The 19,788-nt window shown below is 49.6% G+C and overlaps 1 protein-coding gene across 3 annotated transcripts in view; it reads right to left on the bottom strand.

The window, feature by feature from the left end:
• PAK4 (p21 (RAC1) activated kinase 4) overlaps positions 1–19,788 on the bottom strand; it is a 99,337-nt gene that overhangs the window by 35,650 nt on the left and 43,899 nt on the right. The window contains exon 1 of one of the 3 annotated variants that reach the window (XM_008173186.4): positions 14,598–14,742. The exons of the other annotated variants lie outside the window; for them this stretch is intronic. Within the exon in view, the coding sequence (XP_008171408.2) occupies positions 14,598–14,622 (25 nt within the window). The 5' untranslated portion in view covers positions 14,623–14,742. Of the gene's footprint in view, positions 1–14,597; positions 14,743–19,788 lie in introns of those variants that run through there. 3 annotated transcript variants of the gene reach the window in all.

Below are 19,788 nucleotides of genomic sequence, written 5' to 3'. Positions count from 1 at the left end.
GGCACCTAGAAAACTCAACTCAGCGCTGATACCGTAGGATGAAAAATCTGGCCCGTCTCACATCATGCTTTTCTGCTTAAAAATAAGCATTTTTAATTAATGGGAACCAGCCACCATATGCAGCTCCAGTGTCTAATGTAAAACTAATTAATGTACCAAAGGAAAAAAAAAAAAAGTCATTTATTTTTACCTAATTAAGCTAGCTCCAGTGAATGGTGCTGGATTGACAGCCCCAGAGAGCGAAGGCCTTTATCTAGAGAGCAGGTACACAGCAAAAGACACAGCATGCTTCCTCCCCCCAACCCTGACCTCGAGGGACCTCTGCCAGGGGTGACCGGGGAGTTCGGGGTCACCTATCCAACTCGGGGCAAGGGAGGCTTTGCAATGAATGCACGTGTGATTGCTTACTAGGGCTTGTTTGCAGGGAGCGTTGATCTTAACACGTGCAGGTAGCCCTTCACTCGCCCACGGTAGTGCTGTTAACTAGGGTTGGCTGGCCCGAGAAGGCGTATAGACCAGAGCTCGAGTGGGCACAGCCTGCCAGCTAACACAGCCACCCTGCGAGCGCCACTTGACTGCTGCTGGGGCCTCCAGTGCCTTCCCGCTAGCCCCACCACGTGCCCAGAAGAAACACACACGTTCTCCCACAACATACTGCAGGAGAATTCATGGTTCGGCTCAACTTACTGCAGTGCTAAGAATCATGGGATGGATGCGCCCTCAAATCTTAGTGCCACATATAAACGAGCGCAGTACCCGTGTGGACGCAGCAACTCGGGTGTTATTTCAGAGCGCGGCTGCTCTCACTGGAGCAAGCTCAAGTTGACTCTGCAGTGAAGACAGACCCTTAGAAGCCCGTTATGTTAGTTTTGATTTTCATTTCTTAAGGCTACAGATAGCTTAAAAGTAACCTGCAAAGGAAAGTATCAGGGGGTAGCCGTGTTGGTCTGTATCTACAAAAACAACAAGGAGTCTGGTGGCACCTTAAAGACTAACAGATTTATTTGGGCATAAGCTTTCGTGGGTAAAGATGCAAGAAGATGTGAGGTTTTTACCCACGAAAGCTTATGCCCAAATAAAGCTGTTAGTCTTTAAGGTGCCACCGGACTCCTTGTTGTTTCTGCAAAGGAAATATATGTTTCGGGATTGATATGGGTTCCATTTGCAATTGTACCACCAACCCACTGCGATATCTTGGGCCAGTCACTTCCCCGTTTTCACATGGGGGCAGAATCCCAAGGCGGCCAGCTCTGGGTCTGAACAGAGAAGACCAGTCTTATTCTAGAGCCCTGAGATCTCAAAGGCACAGGATAAATATATTCCCAGTCAAAGTGCTCCTGTGTTTTCTTCCTTCATTTACTCTCCGCTCCCCGTATTAAATAGCTTGTACTTGAGTTGTTATTCTTCCAACAGAACAGCTGACCTCTAGGCATTTTGCCTTACTTGCTTGCCAGTTGTCCCTGATTTTGGATTAATATTTAAACTAGGAAGAAAATAAAACCATTAAAATAAAGTTTAACAATTAAGATGCAAGGAGAAGAGCAGAAAGGCAAGCCGCTCTGGAATGTGAATCTAAATCTGGCAGTGACCGACCAGGCAATCTCTTGCTTGTAACTTCACAGAGCTGTCCTCCTCTCTCAGGCACTGCTCCTGCCTGTGGGAGAGAGTCCAGCCGTCAGCACAGATCGCTGGGAAGAGAGCCCAGGAGCACAGATGCACAATCTCTAGTGGTTGGAACAAGAGACTGGAGTCAGCAATTGTGGGTTCTATTTCTTGCTCTGCCACTATGTGGCTTCAGGTAAGCCACTGCCCCGTTCAGCCTCGGTTTCCCTACTTGTAAAAAAGGTGCTAATTAGTCCAACTCACAAGAATGAGGCATTTGCAAAGAACGTGGATGAAAGGTGCTAGCGAGAAAGGCAAAAGGATTCCTGGGCCACGAGGCACCTTATATTTCGCGTGATAACTAAATATCTCAAACATTTGAAGTGCCGATGTTTAGAAGCTAATCAAGCAATTCAAGAATAATCCCTTTATGGCTTTAAGCATTTTCCAAGAGGAACCAACTTTAGAAAACAGACTCTTTCTTTCGCTGTCCCGTTTGCCCCTTTTCTGGCTTCCAAGCAGCTACGTAAAAAGGACTAGAAGGAACTAGGATTAGAAGTAGGGCTAGAACCCAATGCAAGGCAGGAGCGGATCCACACCTTCCCTGTGCAAACCCCAGGCTGAGAACAGAGCTGTTCACCCAGCAGCAATTTCTAATCCCATCTATCTCGCGATATTATGTGCTGCCTCAGTACAGGGGGCTGGACTAGATGACCTACTGAGGTCCCTTCCAGTCCTACATGTCTATGATTTCTGTAAGCGCTGAGCCAGACCCTGCTCCCACTGAAACCTGTTGAAGTTTCCCCCCCACTTGAGCGGAAAGAGAACTGGCCTTTCCTTGTGCAGTTATTCGCTATACGATAAGTGACTATAGAGGCTATTAACGGCAGCTCCTGGCAAATTACATCTTTGGCACTCTAGACTATTGCCTGCACCACAACGACGTAGAACGAAGAGGCTGGATTTGCTCCCCAGGCTACCCCTCACGTCAGACTGCCTGAAGGCAGCATGTCCATTTCTGGATAGCTAGGTACATGCTGCTCAGACTGATGTCAGGCACAATCCAATATTCCAGAAGCCTAAAACCCACCCCCTCTCGGAAATCCTGTAAACCCAGCCCATAGGGCAGGGGTGGCCAATCTGAGCCTGAGAAGGAGCCAGAATTTACCAATGGACATTGCCAAAGAGTCACCGTAATATGTCAGCAGCCCCCCATCAGCTCCCCCGCCCCACTCCCAGTGCCTCCCGCCCACCCACAGGGACGGCTCCAGGCACCAGCGCAGCAAGCGCGTGCCTTGGGTGGCCAGCTGCGGGGGACAGCCTGCCAGTTGCTGTGAGGGCGGCAGTCAGGCAGCCTTCGGCGGCATGCCTGCGGGAGGTCCGCCAGTCCCGCGGCTTCGGCGGCGGGTACACCCAAGGCGTGGGACCGGCAGATCATCCGCAGAAATGCCGCCGAATCCGCGTGACCAGCGGACCACCCGCAGGCGTCCGGCCGAAGGCCGCCTGACTGCCGGGCTTAGGGCAGCCAAACAACAGAGCTGCCCCTGCCCACCCGCAGCCCCACTGATCAGCGCCTGCACCTCCCGATCAGCAGTTTCCTGGCGTGCAGGAGGCTCTGGGGGGAAGGGGAGGAGCGAGGGCACGGCAGGTTCTGGGGAGGAGGCAGGAAGGGGTGGAGTGGGGGCAGGGCCTGTGGCAGAGCCAGGGGTTGAGCAGGGAGCTCCCCCCAGCACACTGGAAAGTTGGCGCCTGTAGCTCCAGCCCTGGAGTCGGTGCCTACACAAGGAGCCGCATATTCACGTCTGAAGAGCCGCATGTGGCTGCAGACCTACAGGTTGGCCACCCCTGCCATAGGATATCAGCTAGGAGCATAAAGGGACCGATTCTACAGGTCGGGGGGGGGGGGGGGGGAGAGGGTGTTCGTCTCTAACGAGGGCTGACAATGGGACATCGTTAACGTCAACTGTGGGTATTGTTCATGATACAGATACAATGGGAATTGGTCCGAGCCTCAGCAACTAATTTCACATAGGCCACCACCAGATAGCCCCCCAGTTTCAGTACTGACCTGGATTAGAACCAGTGGCCTAGAGATGAAAGGCTCTATGGGTACGTCTACACTGCATTATGGACTCTCATCTGTAGGACTTGGCCATGAGGACTTGGTATTTTTAAGCCCGTACTTGAGGATCCACACTGCGTTGTAAACCTGGGTTTATAATTGCTGAAGCCAGGTCTTACAACGGGGCTAACGAGTCCCTACTGAACCACACAGACCTTCTGCGGCTTGAGACGCGTCTAGGGTGACCAGACGTCCCGATTTTATCGGGACAGTCCCGATATTTCCTTCTTTGTCCCGCGTCCCGACCGATGTTCGGTCGGGACGCGGGACAAAGAAGGAAATTTACCCTCGGCTCCGGCGCTCACGCCCCCCCAACCCCGACTCCGCCCCCTCCTTCCCCCATTGGATCTCTCAATGGAGGGAGGAGGTTAGGAGGAGGGTCGGGCAACTACCAGGAGCCTGGGAGGGGAAGGGAAAGTTGCCGCGGCCCCGCCGGGAAGAAGCCGCTGGAGCGCAGCCGAGTGGGAGAGGCGCGGGGCTCCCATGCCGGCGGCGGGACGCGCCGCATGTGCCCACGGCGGGCTGGGGAGCGGGAGGCTCTGCAGGGCTGGGAAAAGCCCTGGCTCCTGCCCGTTGCCCAGCCTGGAGCCCCGGAGAGCCCCTCAGGAGACCGGCCGCTGCTGTGGAGGCAGCAGCCGGGGCTGGCTCTGGCCCGGGTGGGCAGCGTGGGCCGCCGGAGACACGCGGCGAAGAGAGGCTGCGGGGGCGAGACTTGTCCCAGGCAGGGAGGCCGGCGGACAGGGGCGAGGGGCCAGCCGGGGTCCCCATAAACTTCCCCGCTGCTGACAGGGAGCCCCGCGCCTCTCTTGCTTGGCCGCGCTCCAGCGGCTCGCCCCGCCTGGAAGGAGCCGCTGGAGCGCAGCCGAGCGGGAGAGGCGTGGGGCTCCCTGCCGGCGGCGGGACGCGCTGCATGTGCCCACGGCAGGCTGGGGGGCAGGAGGCTCTGCAGGGCTGGGAAAAGCCCTGGCTCCTGCCCGTTGCCCAGCCTGGAGCCCCACAGGTGACCGGCCGCTGCTGTGGCTCGGCTGTGCCAGCCCTGGCCCCTTGCACGCCCACGCCGTGGCCAGCCCCGGACTTTGTTTCTTGTCCCCCCCCCTGCCCTCTTTATCCCTAGCCCCTTCTGCATCGGGGCCAGCTTTTGCCCTGGGGTGGGCAGCACGTGCGCCCGGCGCGGCTGGGGCCTGCTAATGCCCCCCCCGCCCCTGCGAAACTGCTTTTTTTTTTTTTTTTTTTTTGGCTCCGCCGCCATTTTTTTTTTGCTCCGCCCCCCCCGTGTCCCGATATTTCATCCCTGTGGTCTGGTCACCCTAGACGTGTCCACACTGCAAAATGATAGGGTTTGGACCAGAGTCTCAGCAGGACTTGTGCTTAGACCCCCATCCTCCCTGGACGGGGCCTGGGACCCGAGTGCTTGCTGACCCAAAGCAGACAGATGCGTGTGTGTGGACAATATGAGGGTGAGCCCGGGTTTCCAATGCACCATAGCACACCTGGGAAACGGAGCTTGATATCAACTGAAAAGGCACATGCTCTGAAAGGGGAAGGATGCTAGCACCACATTCTGTTACAACCTGGCTCCTAGAGGGGCAAGGCCAAGAAGGTGCTCGGTACAAGCTTTCACAAAAGCATTATGTTTAAGCCTTCTTCCCACAACTCTCATCCTGACTGCTTAGAGAACAGAGAAGATCTCAGCCACATGTAGACGGGAGCAGGAATCCCTCCATTACTAGTCACGGGAGTTCATCCAGAATCAAGCTGAAGTCTGGGAAAGCTGGTGTTCAGGCCAGTCGGGATGGGGAGGAGAATGTTATGGTGCGTTTTAGGAGAGGCGTCTCCCAATGTCAGGAGAAAATGTGTCCCAAATTCAAAAAGCAGAAGAGGGTCTTCAGCCCTGGATATTCAGAGTGCATCCGCCCTATCTAATCTTTGGCAAACACAACCCACTTCTCCCTCCAGGCTGTACCAGGCAGATGGTCTGCAGTATGCGTGAACGATCAGGCCGGGACACTAACGTGGTCAGAAAGCAACACCCTCCTGAGACCACATGGCAACGTATGCCAAGTAACACGACTGCCACTGGAACCAGCCGCCCTGCGATGGCTCTGAGCACTGCAGCTCAGTCCGACCCAATACCTACCCCCCCCAATGGCTACTGACATGTACAGGGGTTCCCTACAACAAGCTATTCCCTCCTGCGGGCTGTGGACGTTGGATGTTTCCACATCACTAGACCATTGGTTCAGTGCTTGTCGTAATGAGCTGGGGGGTGGGGTCACTCTGCCTGGGACCCAGGGGAGAGCCGAGAAAATCAGTGGACTCTGAGGTAGTTACAGGCACTGGAGGGGCAATACCGTATAAAGAAAGGAGATCGTCTCCTGGATTAAAACCAGAGCATGGCCTTGCTCCTTTGTGACAGGAACAACTTCAGGCAGCATTGCCTAATGTTTGCACAGCCCGAGTCCGAGCGTGCCAAGATCTGGTGACATTTCGACACCTGCCCTCCTTATCGCTCAAACTGGCACATGGAGCAGCGCTCAGCTGAACTGTGTTCATGGCTCTTTGGAGTGGATAGTTGAGGAGAAAAAGGCCAAACAGCTTGAAAACTAGATGGGTCATAAAGATACCACAACGTCTAGAACAGCGAGACGCCCCTGGACCTCGCCGCCACTGAGCAAATTCAACTTTTCCTACAAAAACAGGGGTAGCCGCCTCCTGGGGTCTCCCAGAGTAGAGTTACTTTAAAATATTAGACATACTTCATGTCCTGTTGTGTCATCTGCTTGCAAACTTGACAAGAAACTGTCAGGGAAAAAATGACAGCCCCTGTTTTCAAACTTCTGCTCCTTAAATAAAAATAAATAAATAAAAGTTTAGGTGCCTAAATAAATAAATATTTAGGTGTCTAAATAGAAGGACAGTAAAAGCTTTTTTTAATCCGGTACGTGGGGGGGGGGGGGGGGGGGGGGAAGAGGGGGTGCCGGTAAGTAAAAAATTACTAAGAGGAAGGGAATCCTGGGCATGAAGGATGGCAGCGGAGCCTAACGGTTAAGTGTTTAACCGGTACAGTTTTAATAGTTTAAAAGTTATTTACGACCCTAGCCACTGAAGGACCACAGCCTCCGGTGGCAGGTCCGTTCCTCCCCCACAGTAGAACCTCAGAGTTACGAACCGACTAGTCAACCACACCCCTCATTTGGAACCAGAAGCACACAGGCAACAGCAGAGACAAACACCCTCCCCCTTCCCCAAAAGCGGCAAACACAGTACAGTTCTGTGTTAAACTATTAAAAAATAAAGGGGGAAACAGCATTTTTCTTCTGCATCGTAAAATTTCAAAGCTGTATTAAGTCAATGTTAGCTGCAAACTTTGAAAGAACCGTAGCGTTTTGTTCCGAGTTAAGAACAACCTCCATTCCTCGAGGTGTTCATAATTCTGAGGTTCTACTGTCTTGACTAATGGAGGAAATCCCCTCTTTGGGTTGCCTTCCCCCCCAAAGTTCTGCATACATACACGCTACTCACGAACCCACGCAAACATTCCATCGATCGTCCAGGTCTACCTCTGCTGGCAGGGAAACGTAACTTCTGAGGGGCACTCACGCTACACAGATATAGACAGTAGGTAAGAAAGGCTTCAGTGGTAAAACTTATTTCTACTGTGGTAGTGCCTAGGAATCCCAATCATGGCCCAGGACCCGACTGTGCTAGGTAGCGTACAGACAGACCAAAACATAATCTTTATAGGGCAGGGAGAGTCAATCTACCGATAAGACAAGAGATAACAAGTGGTAGACAAACAGAGGCGCACAAGGAAACTATGAGACGGTATCGGTCACAGCACACCAGGTTCCTCTCCTGCCAAGTGTTCGTAGGCATGACGGCAAAGGAGGACATGGGGGTAGCTTTGCAGATGTTTATGGGGCGCTCCTCTGCATGGGGACAACTGAAGCAACCAAGAACCCAATCCTCATATGAGCAATCGTTAGATAAAATGACCCCAAAGGCTTCCAGGCTCGTATGAGGTATTGTTTGTAGGATTAGCTCTCAAAGTTTTCCAAATCCCAGTCAATTGATAAGAATAAGTATCTGTTTCAGTAATGTGTATGCTGCTCCACCGCTAGCGGACTGAATCAGGGATAGATCTGACTGATGTACAAGTCTTCGCATGCTGTGGGATCACAGAGATGCTGCTCAGAAGGAAAGCCCACGTGGTAATGACCCAAACAGCACCACAAAAAGAGATTCCTGGTGGTGCCTGTAGTGATAACTGGGCTTACAAATACACCTTAAATTGCGAGCTCAACGGTGAGAAAGTTTATAAAGTGTCACACTAACTTATAACATGTTGATGAGAAAATCTACGAAAAAAGAGGGGGGGGGGGAGCTAGGTTAGTCCAAACAAAAAGGCCTACAGATATAACTCAAGGACTGTGTTAAAGTTGTGCCTGGCAAACAAGAGGGGGTGGGACTGGAAGTCAATGAACGAAAATTGATGGGTCAGAAACTCGGCCGAATGGGTGAGCAAAATAATGAGGGGAAGGGCTATTCCACCCATCATTCCCTTTTGGGTTCTTAAACAGAACAAACTTTTGGGGAAGTTAGAGATGGACGGGCAGAGAGGCTATCGCGATGCTGGCTGACTGAAAGAAAAGAGAAGAAGAGGAAGAAGAGAGCTTCACCATCATATGGCTGCCATCCCCACCACCTCCTAGGACCATGGACCTTCTTCATCCTGATCCTGAGAGATGTCCCAACTAGACTGGGCCAGAGAGAGAGCCAGATGACAGTGCCGTCTCTACCGGCTCTGGCTAAATCCTGATCACCACCTGTGATGTAAGCCACACATTAGACACCTCTAGTCACATCTCCCCGCACCCCCTGCCCTGCCTTCTGTCTAATATGGGGCTTAGCCGGCCAAGACTATAGATTCTGCAGAAACAGCTGTTCCCTAGTCTGATGCTGGCAGCAACTTGCCAGGTTTCAGAATGGCTGATCAGACCATATGGTGGGCCTATTCCTCCTCCAGCAGCAAGGTTGCAAGTGAGAATCAGAACCAGAGACAGACGCTGCATTTTCTAGCTTTGCTGTTCTTTTCTTTCCCCTGGTGGGTGTTGGTCTTGCTTTGCCTTCTAGGAAACAGGAACAGACTAACAGCAACAGCTCCAGCCCATCTCAACTAAGTGTCTTCCTTTTCCCCAAAAGGACAGTTATTACCATGTGTAAAGCCATCTAAGAGACTGTCAAACGGGGGGTGGAGGTGTCTTTCTAAAAAAGTCTCTCTGGGTAGATCGAAAGGGACAAGGGATGTTGCCTTATTTAGTACTTTACATTTCAAATGCTGTATCGGTTTTTCTTTTATTAAAGGTTCGAACGGATTTCTAACGGTGTTTGCACCATGGTACTCAACAGGCAGAGGTCTCCGTCTAGCAAAGCCTGAACCTTGTTTAAAACGGTTTAATGTTGGACAGTTACAGGCCTTTGACTCTTCGGGCCCATATATTGCACCTAAAGGCAGTGATACTCAGACTGAGGCTCGGGACCCGCAAATGGCTCTTTGCAGCACATATTAAAACACCGATTCAATTAACCAACCAACCAATCCAAGTTACTGGCCAATCAGGATGCCTTTACTATGTTCTTAACCAATTATAGAATAGCTGGTCAGTCATTTTGCGGTGAGAATGTTACACACACATTCACAGTATGTATGTACATAGATTAGTTCATTTACTATCAGGTCACACTACCGTGGCTCTTTCTTGGCTCCTGAACCACTGAAGTCCGAGTGTTACTTCAGGTCAGTGATACGACGGGCCTTTAATTGGACAGGACGCCTCATAAGAAGAGGCTGAAAAGGGGGGGGGGGGGGTAAACACCAGGGAGAGAGAAGAGCTATTGAAGCTAAAGGACGCTGCTGGCACAAGAACAAATGGGGATAAACTAGTCAGGGATCAATGGAGGCTGGAGAAGGTGGTTTCTAGCCATCAGAGGAGGGAGGTTCTGGAATAACCTTGCAACAGTAGCAGCGGGGGCAAACCACCAAACCTGTTCTAAGTTGGCGCTTGGTATGTTTCTGAATGGGATGATCTCACAGAGTTGACGGTGATAGCAGGGACTGGACTTGAGGCAGGAGGGCCCCTTCCAGTCCTATGTCCCTTGACTCCCTTCCTGGATGCCAGTTTATCTGCCTCCGAAAGAATAAAGGGGCTGAGCTGACCCAGCTGGGGTCAGAACTGCGGTGCCAGGGAGTCCAGGGGTTGCAGCTGTGAGCCGCACAGCCTGATCCCATTCCTTTTTAGTGAAGTACAAAACACTTTTACTTGGGTGTAGTTTTGTTGATCTTGGGCAGAAATCAAAGTGCCCATATTCCCCTTTACGTGGGGGGAAGGCACCGTTTTTAAAACAGAGCGTCAGATTTCCAGATAGTGTTTCCAGATCAGTGTTCTGGGTTGGGGTTTTTAAAATACAGACTCAGATCAGGAATTTGACACTGGATAGTCTGTTATTACCATTTCAGTAACTCCACTACGCAAAGTTCAAAGCGGACTCAAGAGGGTTTTACAGAGGGCTTAGAGCTGTGCTCTGGATTGGCATTACACAGGAAATCTGGCCATGGGGTGGACCCAAATGTGTTTTGTTTTGGTTTTATAAACAAAGCCAGGCAACAATGAAAGTCTGTTTACACCATTAAGCATCTGTGTCCTCTAAAAATCAAAGATACAGCTTTGGTCCTGCCCAGTTGCAGTTCAAAGTGCTGGCAAATCGCTGCTGAAACAAAGAAATCTTCCAGAAACTGGCACAGAGAAAATGAAGAGTTTGTCCATCTAAGATGATTCTGACAAGCACCATCCTCTCACCTACCCATCCTCTTCCTTCCTTTGGACCAGACAAGTTATATCTGGAGGAAAGGAAAGCCAACCCAATGAGCTATAGTCCACTCTGGAGCGAAGACGAAAGTGAGCACACGAGAGAGATCTTCTTGGCCATTGATAATGTGACAGAGGGGATGGATATCAAACCTGTTTTCCAAACTCTCATTTGTTAAAGTACCAACTATGGCCCCAACCCTACACACGATAAAAATAATGACCGATGCATTCCTTGAGGAGTTAGCAATCCAAACGGACAAGAAAGAAACCCTCGGTATAACAATATGTTTCTATGTCTGAAAGGCAACTCTTCTAGCAGCTGGTAAATGCACAGCCCTTGTAACCCAGTGTTCCCTACACCAGCCACCTTGGTCAGACAAGAAAATATCTGGTCATCGACACAAACCTGAGCTTCAACTCCCTCTACTCACTATTATAGGCAGCGCTGGTGGCCTTATAGTCACCTGCTCATCGTCAAGCCGATATGGACCATCCAGTGAATGCATAGTAAGGATACTTCATTTAAAAACAAAACCAAAAACCACACGCCACAGTCCCGGGTCAGAAGAGGAACTAGGGTGACTAGACAACAAATGTGAAAAATCGGGACGGGGGGGAGGAAATAGGAGCCTATATAAGAAAAAGACCCAAAAAATCAGGCTTGTCCCTATAAAAATCGGGACATCTGGTCACCCTAAGAGGAATAGAGGGAAGTTAATAAACTACAGAACAGGCGACAACCCATCAGCTGGCTCACCCTAGCCAATTCCATAGTACAAAAGTTATTAAATGCAACTGGTTGACTCAGTCATCTGGCTGGCTCCTCTGGTGTAGGCGAGCATATGCGGCAACCCCTTTCCCAAGTTTCTCAGGGACACCGAGATGTAGGCGCTTGTCAAAGCAATCGATCTCAAATCAAAAAATCCCCAGATTCAATTGCGCACATTTCGAAGAGGCGAGTTAAGTGCGCAGTATGAACAAACAAGCTAGTAAGAGTTTCCACTTTTGAACAAAAAGCTACCTCAAAAAACAGACGTGGGCCAAATTTTGTAATGGGGGTGGGGAGAGAAGGGGGAAAGCAAGAGGAAATCTACACCTTCTTAGGAAAAATCCAGAGCCACGTTCGTCCCTGGTGTAACACTTGCTGCTGGTGAATTATCAGCTGAATGCATTAACCTGACAAAGAAAAACATCTGCAAATATCCCGGCTTCCTCAAAGCAGCAGTGGGTGGGCACCACGGTCTTAGTTAGTGGTCAGAGGTCAGGGGGCTTAACAGTGAACATAAAGCAGATGCGCCATCATGAGGCACCAGGAGTATGTCTGGATCGGCATCTGCAACACACAGAAACACGGTTAAACGTACTGGTCAAGCAGCAGAACTGCATAAGGACTCGAGCTTCTCCTTCTCCTTCTGACTTGCTGGACAACTTAGGCCTCTAGCAGGCAAACTTTACTCCTGCAAGTAATGCCACTAACTCCAGAGGGAATACTCTGGGGGGGTGGGGGGGAAGGACAAGACAAGGAGAAAAATGGTAAAGAAAGGCTGTGGACAGCAGCAGTCCCCAGGTAGTTTTCCATCCAAGTACTAGCCAGGCCCGGGACCGGATCAGGTCCTTAAAGCTTTTAGAGTGAATTTAGTGGTGGTGAAAGAGGCGAGATGGAGACTTCTGGAAACTGAGGCCACCTCCATGCTATGGGCACTGTGACGTAGACTCTTCCTACAGTGACAGAAGGGGTTTTTCAGTCGCAACAGTTAATCCGGCTCTATGAGCGGCGGTAGCTGGGTTGACCTAAGAATTCTTCCATTGACCTAGCTACACGGTGTGTGTGTGTGGGGGGGGGGAGGGGTGTGTGTGTGTCATCTTAACTATGGCGTTCAGGAGGGTGAATCTTTCACTGTTGTTATTATAGGTAGCTAGGTGGATCTAAATTTTAAGCACAGACCAGGCCTAAGGATGGAATTGTCAAAGGCCCCTAGGGCGTTAGGCAGCTGAAGCTGCAGTTGAAAAATCCCAGTCTAATATATTATTGTTTATTATTTGTGTTAATGTAGCACCTAGGCACCCAGTCACCAATTAGGAACTCGGCGTACTAGACGGCACAGAAAGTCCTTCTAATCCACACAACAGGTATAATCCAGACAGCAGCACGGCAAACCTCCCCTCTGGCCAAGTGCCTCACCCATGACCTGGAAGGACAAATGGTGACAGAGTATTTCCATCCCATTGACCCCTGTGCAGAGCCTGCCGAGAATGATGTTGGCACCTGTCCACAAGGAATAACACCGAGGGCTGCCAACTCCCATAAACCGTTGAGCAATCAGGGTGTTTGGGTCACTACCGACCTGTTCTGGATTTGTAGGTCACCAGCTCCAAAAGGTCTTTAGCCATTACCTGTCCCCACAACTAGCCAGGCCCCTCACGAAGCCAGAAATAGCGGAAATCCTTACGCTGCTTGTTGATCCCAACAATTCTACGTATTAATCTGATCAGTGGAGGCTTCTCAGCTGGAGCCGAGCTGATACACTGGACTGAAGCATATCGCTGGGTAAAATCCCCAGCGCCCTGACCAGGTGACAGCATTGGAAATTGATATACGTGTGCCTAACTCGCCCGAAAACAACATGGCAAAATCTGAAAGCAAAATTAAAAAAAAACAACAACGAGGAGTCCGGTGGCACTTTAAAGACTAACAAAATTGGACATAAGCTTTCGTGGGTAAAAAACCCACTTCTTCAGATGCATCTTAAGAAGTGGATTTTTTACCCACGAAAGCTTACGTCCAAATAAATCGGTTAGTCTTTAAGGTGCCACCAGACTCCTTGTTGTTTTTATGGATTCAGACTAACACGGCTACCCCTCTGAGACTTAATTTTTAAAGCCATTCAAGGATTTTAACATCTAAAAAGTGCCCTCCACTCTTTTCTCTCTGTTACCTTTGCAGAACACTTCAGATCCTATAATAATCCTTCAGTTTACCTTGGTTGCATGAGGACTAGTTTTACGTTAGCGGGGCAGCTAATTGAGATAATCCTGACAGACCATCACACCAGCAGCGGTTTGATGGCAAGATTTCTCCCCCTCTGCAGCACCAAAGCGGGTTCCAACCCTGATGCAGCATCTGGAGCCCGACTGCAGGAAAAACAACAGTTTGTTGATAAAAAGCAGCCAACGCAGCGGAAACACAAACAGCTAACACAGAGATCAAGAACATGGAAGCAGATGATTAAAACGAACAAAAGGAAGCCTGGTATTTCAGGACACCACCTGTTTTTGTTTTTTTTAAATGATTTGTTTCTCAAAGTGCTAAATGAGAGAACAAATGGAGGCGGATGCCCTCATGCAACAGCCACATTCTTCTTTTCCCCGTCCAGATGCTGGCTGGTCTGGAAAGGCACATCCGATCCACAATTTCCACGGAACGGAGAAACTCTGCGCAAAGCCCGGGAGGTGGACAGAGCCTGATCTGTCTCTGGAGGCTGACAGAGCACCCCCCAAAAAAACCTCTTTGTATTACAGCACCTACCAACAAAGTGTGTGCCATAGATACTTCACCCATGTCCGATCAGCTCTCATTCCGCTAACTCAGGCTGAAATATTTAAACAGACTTCAATTCTGTCACATCGCAAAGATGCAGTATGCCTAGCTGTACTGTGTCTCTTTGTCATTTGTTTGGAGTGCCCAACATCTCAGTCCCTATTTACCTCCACTAACAAAACGCAGAATACGTCTGGCCATCATAGATACAACCACTAGGATACCAGGCCTTAGAGAGGTGTACTCAGAGCAAACTCCTTTGAAATATGAGGCAGCCAGAAAGGATCACGGAGCATTTACTTGTGCAACTTACAAGGCCCCAAGCTACATTAGAAGAAACATGCAGGTGAAAGGAGATGACACAGAAAATCCCATCCTTGAAATCTAGCTAAAAGCTTTGGGTATTGCTGGCGGAAGACTCAGTTACACAGGGAAAAAGCAAAGATGCATTCAAAAGAAAACTTACAAGGCCATTCTTCCTGGGACTTCATCTCCACCGGTGTATTGCAGGAGGCTCTGTGGCAGCCACAGGGAGCAACTTCAAACACAGATGTTCTTTATTTATTATTTTTAGGCCCCTCCTCCTCAGCGTCTCATTGCACCTCCTTCCACGGACGGACGCCAGTTGGTTGGTTTGAAGCTTCCTCCCCCCCTTCCAAGACTGAATCGCATTCCAGCATCAACCGGCTGGCCTGCCCCACTTGCACCACCCAGGCCAGGAGTCAGAGATCCCGCCCACACTATTCTTGAATTCCAGCACTTAGCCTTCCCGAGTTCCCACTGGGATCTGCTTCTACTCGTTTCACTGGAAACTCTTCCAATCCCACAACAAAGAGGTAAGGTACCAAGACAAAAAAACCCACCATACAAAAACAGGCATTCTATTGCGTCTCAGCTCTATAAACCCCATTTCCCCCTCCTCACTGAAATGCAGCCATCTCTTGGGTGGAACGTGGCAGCTGCTGAACAGAACGCAGCAGCTTACACAATAGTTGAGAAGAGGAAGCGGATAAGCCTGTAGCCTAATAAAACGGCAGGGGATTTTCAGTAAGTGGAATTACATACATTTGAATTCACACAGGAGATAAATCATATGCTGCCCTTTTAGAACACCCTTGTCAGAGGATCTCAAAGAGCTGTATATACTTAATGCATTAACGCCTACCCCAGGGGCTGCTGAGAGGAGTATTACCCCCCACCTTTGCATCTAGGGAAACTGAGGAACAGAGCTATTAAGTGACTTGCCCGGGTCATACAGGGAATCAGGGGCAGAGCCAGGAACAATACACAGATCTCCTAACCTATCAAGAGCGTTCCCTGCTCTTCCCGAAAATGCCATCGGACCGTTCGTGACCACAGAAGGAGAAAGGCCTCTTTTTCACATCCAGCGCAAGGAACAAGCTATCAAATGGATCCTTTGGGACGGAGTTCTGGACGCACGGGGTGTGACTGAAATTAGATTGCAAGCAGGGGGCCAAGAATACAGGGGGAAAGGGCAGAACAGACTCTCTAGAATAGATTATATCCAGTGTATCATCCCAAACGTCACTAGAGGATCTAGCTTGCTGCCAGATGGCCCAATGTTAACGCTTTCATTGGCCTCCGTTACTGTAACTTGCTCCCACTATCGGCTGCCCTGTCCCCACTTCCCACACTTTTATTCATCCAAACATCGCAATTCCTCACCTGTTCCTGCCCTTGAAGCGGGAAGGCATCAATGGCTGCTTGTGTATTTCAGGCACCTGAACAGACCCTCCTTCCTAGCCTGCAAGAACTTTCATAATCTTGGAGATTTCCTTTCCCACCCACCACATCCTTTAATGAATCTCAAAGCCATCTGGTATTCATGGAGCACAGGGCCGAGCTGGTATTTGTGGAGTACCGGTGTCACGGTGTCCCCGGGCGATGCTCTGGAACTGCTCCCCCACAAAGCCAGTCAGGACTTTGGGGAGCCTCCTCTTCCTCGGAGCTCACACGGCTTCACCTCCTGGGTCTGCCCTTGGAGCATTCAGCATATTCCCCTCCGTGCGCTTCCCACAGCGAGTCCGCCCCGGCGGGGTCCTGGGGAAGCCAGAGGGTCCTGCACCCCCCACTTCGCAGTCAGACGTGACTCTCAGCCAACCAGTAACACAGAGGTTTATTAGATGACAGGAACAGGGTCTAAAACAGAGCTTGTAGGTACAGAGAACAGGACCCCTCAGCTGGGTCCATTTTGGGGCCCAGCAATGGAGACACCCACATCTGCACTCACTTCCCGTCCCCAGCCAGCTCCCAACTGAAACCCGCTCCAACCCCTCCTTTCTGGCCTTTGTCTCTTTCCCGGGCCAGGAGGTCACCTGATCTCTTTGTTCACCTTTAGCTATTCCCTTGCAAGGGGGGTGGGGGGGGGGAAGGGCCCCAGCCATTTGTTGCCAGGATACAGGGTGACGGCCATTTATGCAAACTGGAGCCTAAGAAATGTATAGGGGAAACTGAGGCACCCACACAGTATTCAGAGAAAACATTAAGAACACTCCCATTTCGTCACAACCGGGAACATCTTTCCCCACACGGACGCCTCTACCTCCATCCAGTTTCTTCGCAGGGAGTAGCATATACTGCCCCTTCATCGATTGTATCCTCTTTGGGGCAGGGACCATCTATTACTCTGCGTTTGTACAGCACTAAGCACTAGAGGGCCCCAATCTTGGCTCGCCCTGAGGCTCTACCATAATAGACATAAGGCTGAATAAAAACAGCAATAGGAGACAATCTTGATTTTCACCATGTCCTTTTGTCCTATTAAAGAGCCCCAAATTTAACTGAGCGCCCAGCCCTCATGCTCAAGTCATTCTCTTTACAGAGACCCGGCATCCACAGACACTAGCCACCTACTACACCTCTATCCCGATAGAACGCTGTCCTCGGGAGCCAACAAATCTTACCGCGTTATATCGAACTTGCTTTAATCTGCCGGAGCGCGCAGCCCCGCCCCCCCGGAGCGCGCAGCCCCGCCCCCCCGGAGCGCGCAGCCCCGCCCCCCCGGAGCGCTGCTTTACCGTGTTATATCCAAATTCGTGTTCTATCGGGGTAGAGGTGTACTGTCACCTACCTGGTTACTGGCTCAGCGAAACCTGGGCTAAGGGCTCCGCTGCTGACTATAGTCACCTGTGCTAGTAAAAGTGTCAGTACCCACAACTATGCCTCCCTCTTAGTCACACTGGTCTTCTGTGGTCAGCTTTTGTAACACCCAGGAAAACTGCCTTCCCTTTGCAGGGCATTAACAGTTTCACCCCACTTCCACCAAGTGACTCAGTATCACAAGTTTCAGATGCTAACTAGGCACTGAATGAAGTGTAATCACCTCACACCCTCCTTTCACTTCCCCAAGAGAGCTTCTTGCTATTATCTTCCGTCAAGTTTCTCTGTACAAGCAGAAACCCTCCTAGCCAAATGGCACAGTTCACTCTCCTTTTGGGGTAGCATTTTCAAAAGCGCTGGTGTTTGGCTTAAGTAAATGGGAGGTTACCAGAGATGTATTTTCTCTCTCTCTCTCTCTCTCACACACGATATTAGTATATTACTAACACCACCATGCTCTTATACAGGGCTTTTCATCAGCATATCTCTTAAGAGCCATGAGATAAGGTACTGCCGTCCAATTATTCAACCTTGGAATAGAAGCTAACCTTGCAAATTTCTACCTCATGTTTTTTCTAAAAAGTTATGTTTTAGGAATTATTTGGGGCAAACTCGATAGATTCCAAGGCCAGAAGGGACCGGTGTGGCTATAAATCCAGGGTGATTTTTTTTTTTTTTTTTTGGAAGAGGCAAGGGAAAGGTTTGCTTTTCCATCATCAAGTTCAGTACGTAGAGTTTGTACCTCAGCTGCTGAATTTTCATGATCATTTTGCCCAACTGGTCTAAACCTTCCCCTGCCCTGCCAAGAAGCCAGCTTTCCCCTTGCTGTTCCCCACTCACTGCTAGATACCAAATTGTGCTCCAGTTAGAGCTACATTCCTCAGCCTGCTATCCTAACCCAGGTCACATTCCCTTTATCTCTCTGCCTTGTTTAATTAGTCAGCCATTAACCAACACTTTTAGCAGCCCTGGATAAATATCACACCAGCCAGTGCACTCCTTCCTGCCAGCATACACCCAAGAGTTAAGAGTTTTGCCCTGGCTAAGAGTTTACCACCACCTTCACCTAAAAATACTAAAATCAAGAGGGAGAGAGTTTGATTGCAAGAAAAACAGGGGTTGACAAAAAACTTGGTTCAGATATGCCTGGAAACAGGCTGCTTTGGGGTTTTATACACTGGTAGGTAAGTTTTCTGCTATAAGTATGGACAAATTATAAACAGATCAACATGAAGCTCAAAAAACAACTCCAAAACCAGATCTGCATTATCCTGATTTGGACACACTGGTCGGAGTAAGTTCTCTCTTCCCCCAACGCCTTAAAAAAAACAAAAACAAAAAAAACCCCACACCACTTCACGCAATTTGCAACGTTTACCTTTGCTTTTAAACACATTCTGTTTTCTGAAAAGAACATCGGCGCTCAATGGTGTAGTAGTCCAAAAAAACCCCAAAAGTGGGTAAGCTAACCTACACCACAAGGACTCCTGTTCTTTTTGCGGATACAGACTAACACGGCTGCTACTCTGAAACCTAACCTACACTAAACCTCATGCTCCCCCTGTGAGAAGTAGGTAAACTCAGTTTACCCTGACTATATTTCAGAAGTGGGCTGTAGTCCACGAAAGCTTATGCTCTAATAAATTTGTTAGTCTCTAAGGTGCCACAAGTCCTCCTGTTCTTTTTCCTGACTATATCGCTGCTCCTCATGGCTGTGGGAATTAGTTTTTTGTATTGTAGTAACATCTAGGAGATAATCATGGACCAGAGCTCCACTGCGGTAGGCACCGTACAAACACAGAACAAAAAGACCGACAATCTCTGCCCCGTTGAGCTTACCAAGAAATCCTACCAGACATAATATCAGGTCAGCTGAACCAGCGATAGACAGAAGGTGCCTCAGAGAAGACAAAGCGGCCAGAGCCGGTTTTAGTTAAACCTGCGGAGAAGTCTGTCTAATTAAATAAAATGTTGATGAAGTGGGCTGTAGCCCACAAAAGCTTATGCTCTAATAAATGGGTTAGTCTCTAAGGTGCCACAAGTACTCCTGTTCTTTTTGCGGCTACAGACTCACACGGCTGCTACTCTGAAACCTGTCTAATTAAATGTTATTCAAAACAAAACAAAAAAACCACAACACCACACACCAAAAAAACCAGGTGTGACCTCCAGAACCCTGTCCACACTATGGCTCTCCACCAGCTCAACTAAACCAGTAGGAAACCCTTTGTAAGTTTCTCTCGCGTACACAAAGTCAACATGCGTTACATTTGCAGTGATCAGACAGAATAGCAAAGAAGGTTCACTGAAATCATGTCAAAATAAAAAATTAAGTTATATCAGAGGCATATACAACCTCCCCACCCCCCGCCACACACACCCCGCTTCTACCAAAAGCTGAAGAGGAAAACTGCCTTCTTAGTGTGCCCCAGCGGCTACAGCATTTGACTGTCACTCCGGGGACCCGAGTTCTGTTCCCAGTACTTCCACTGGCCCGCTAGGTGATGTTAGGCAAGTCACTTCACCCCTCAGTTCCC

This window comes from Chrysemys picta, chromosome 17, assembly GCF_011386835.1.
Source record: "Chrysemys picta bellii isolate R12L10 chromosome 17, ASM1138683v2, whole genome shotgun sequence".
Lineage (NCBI taxonomy): Eukaryota > Metazoa > Chordata > Testudines > Emydidae > Chrysemys > Chrysemys picta.
This window is presented reverse-complemented; position numbering and strand designations above follow the sequence as displayed.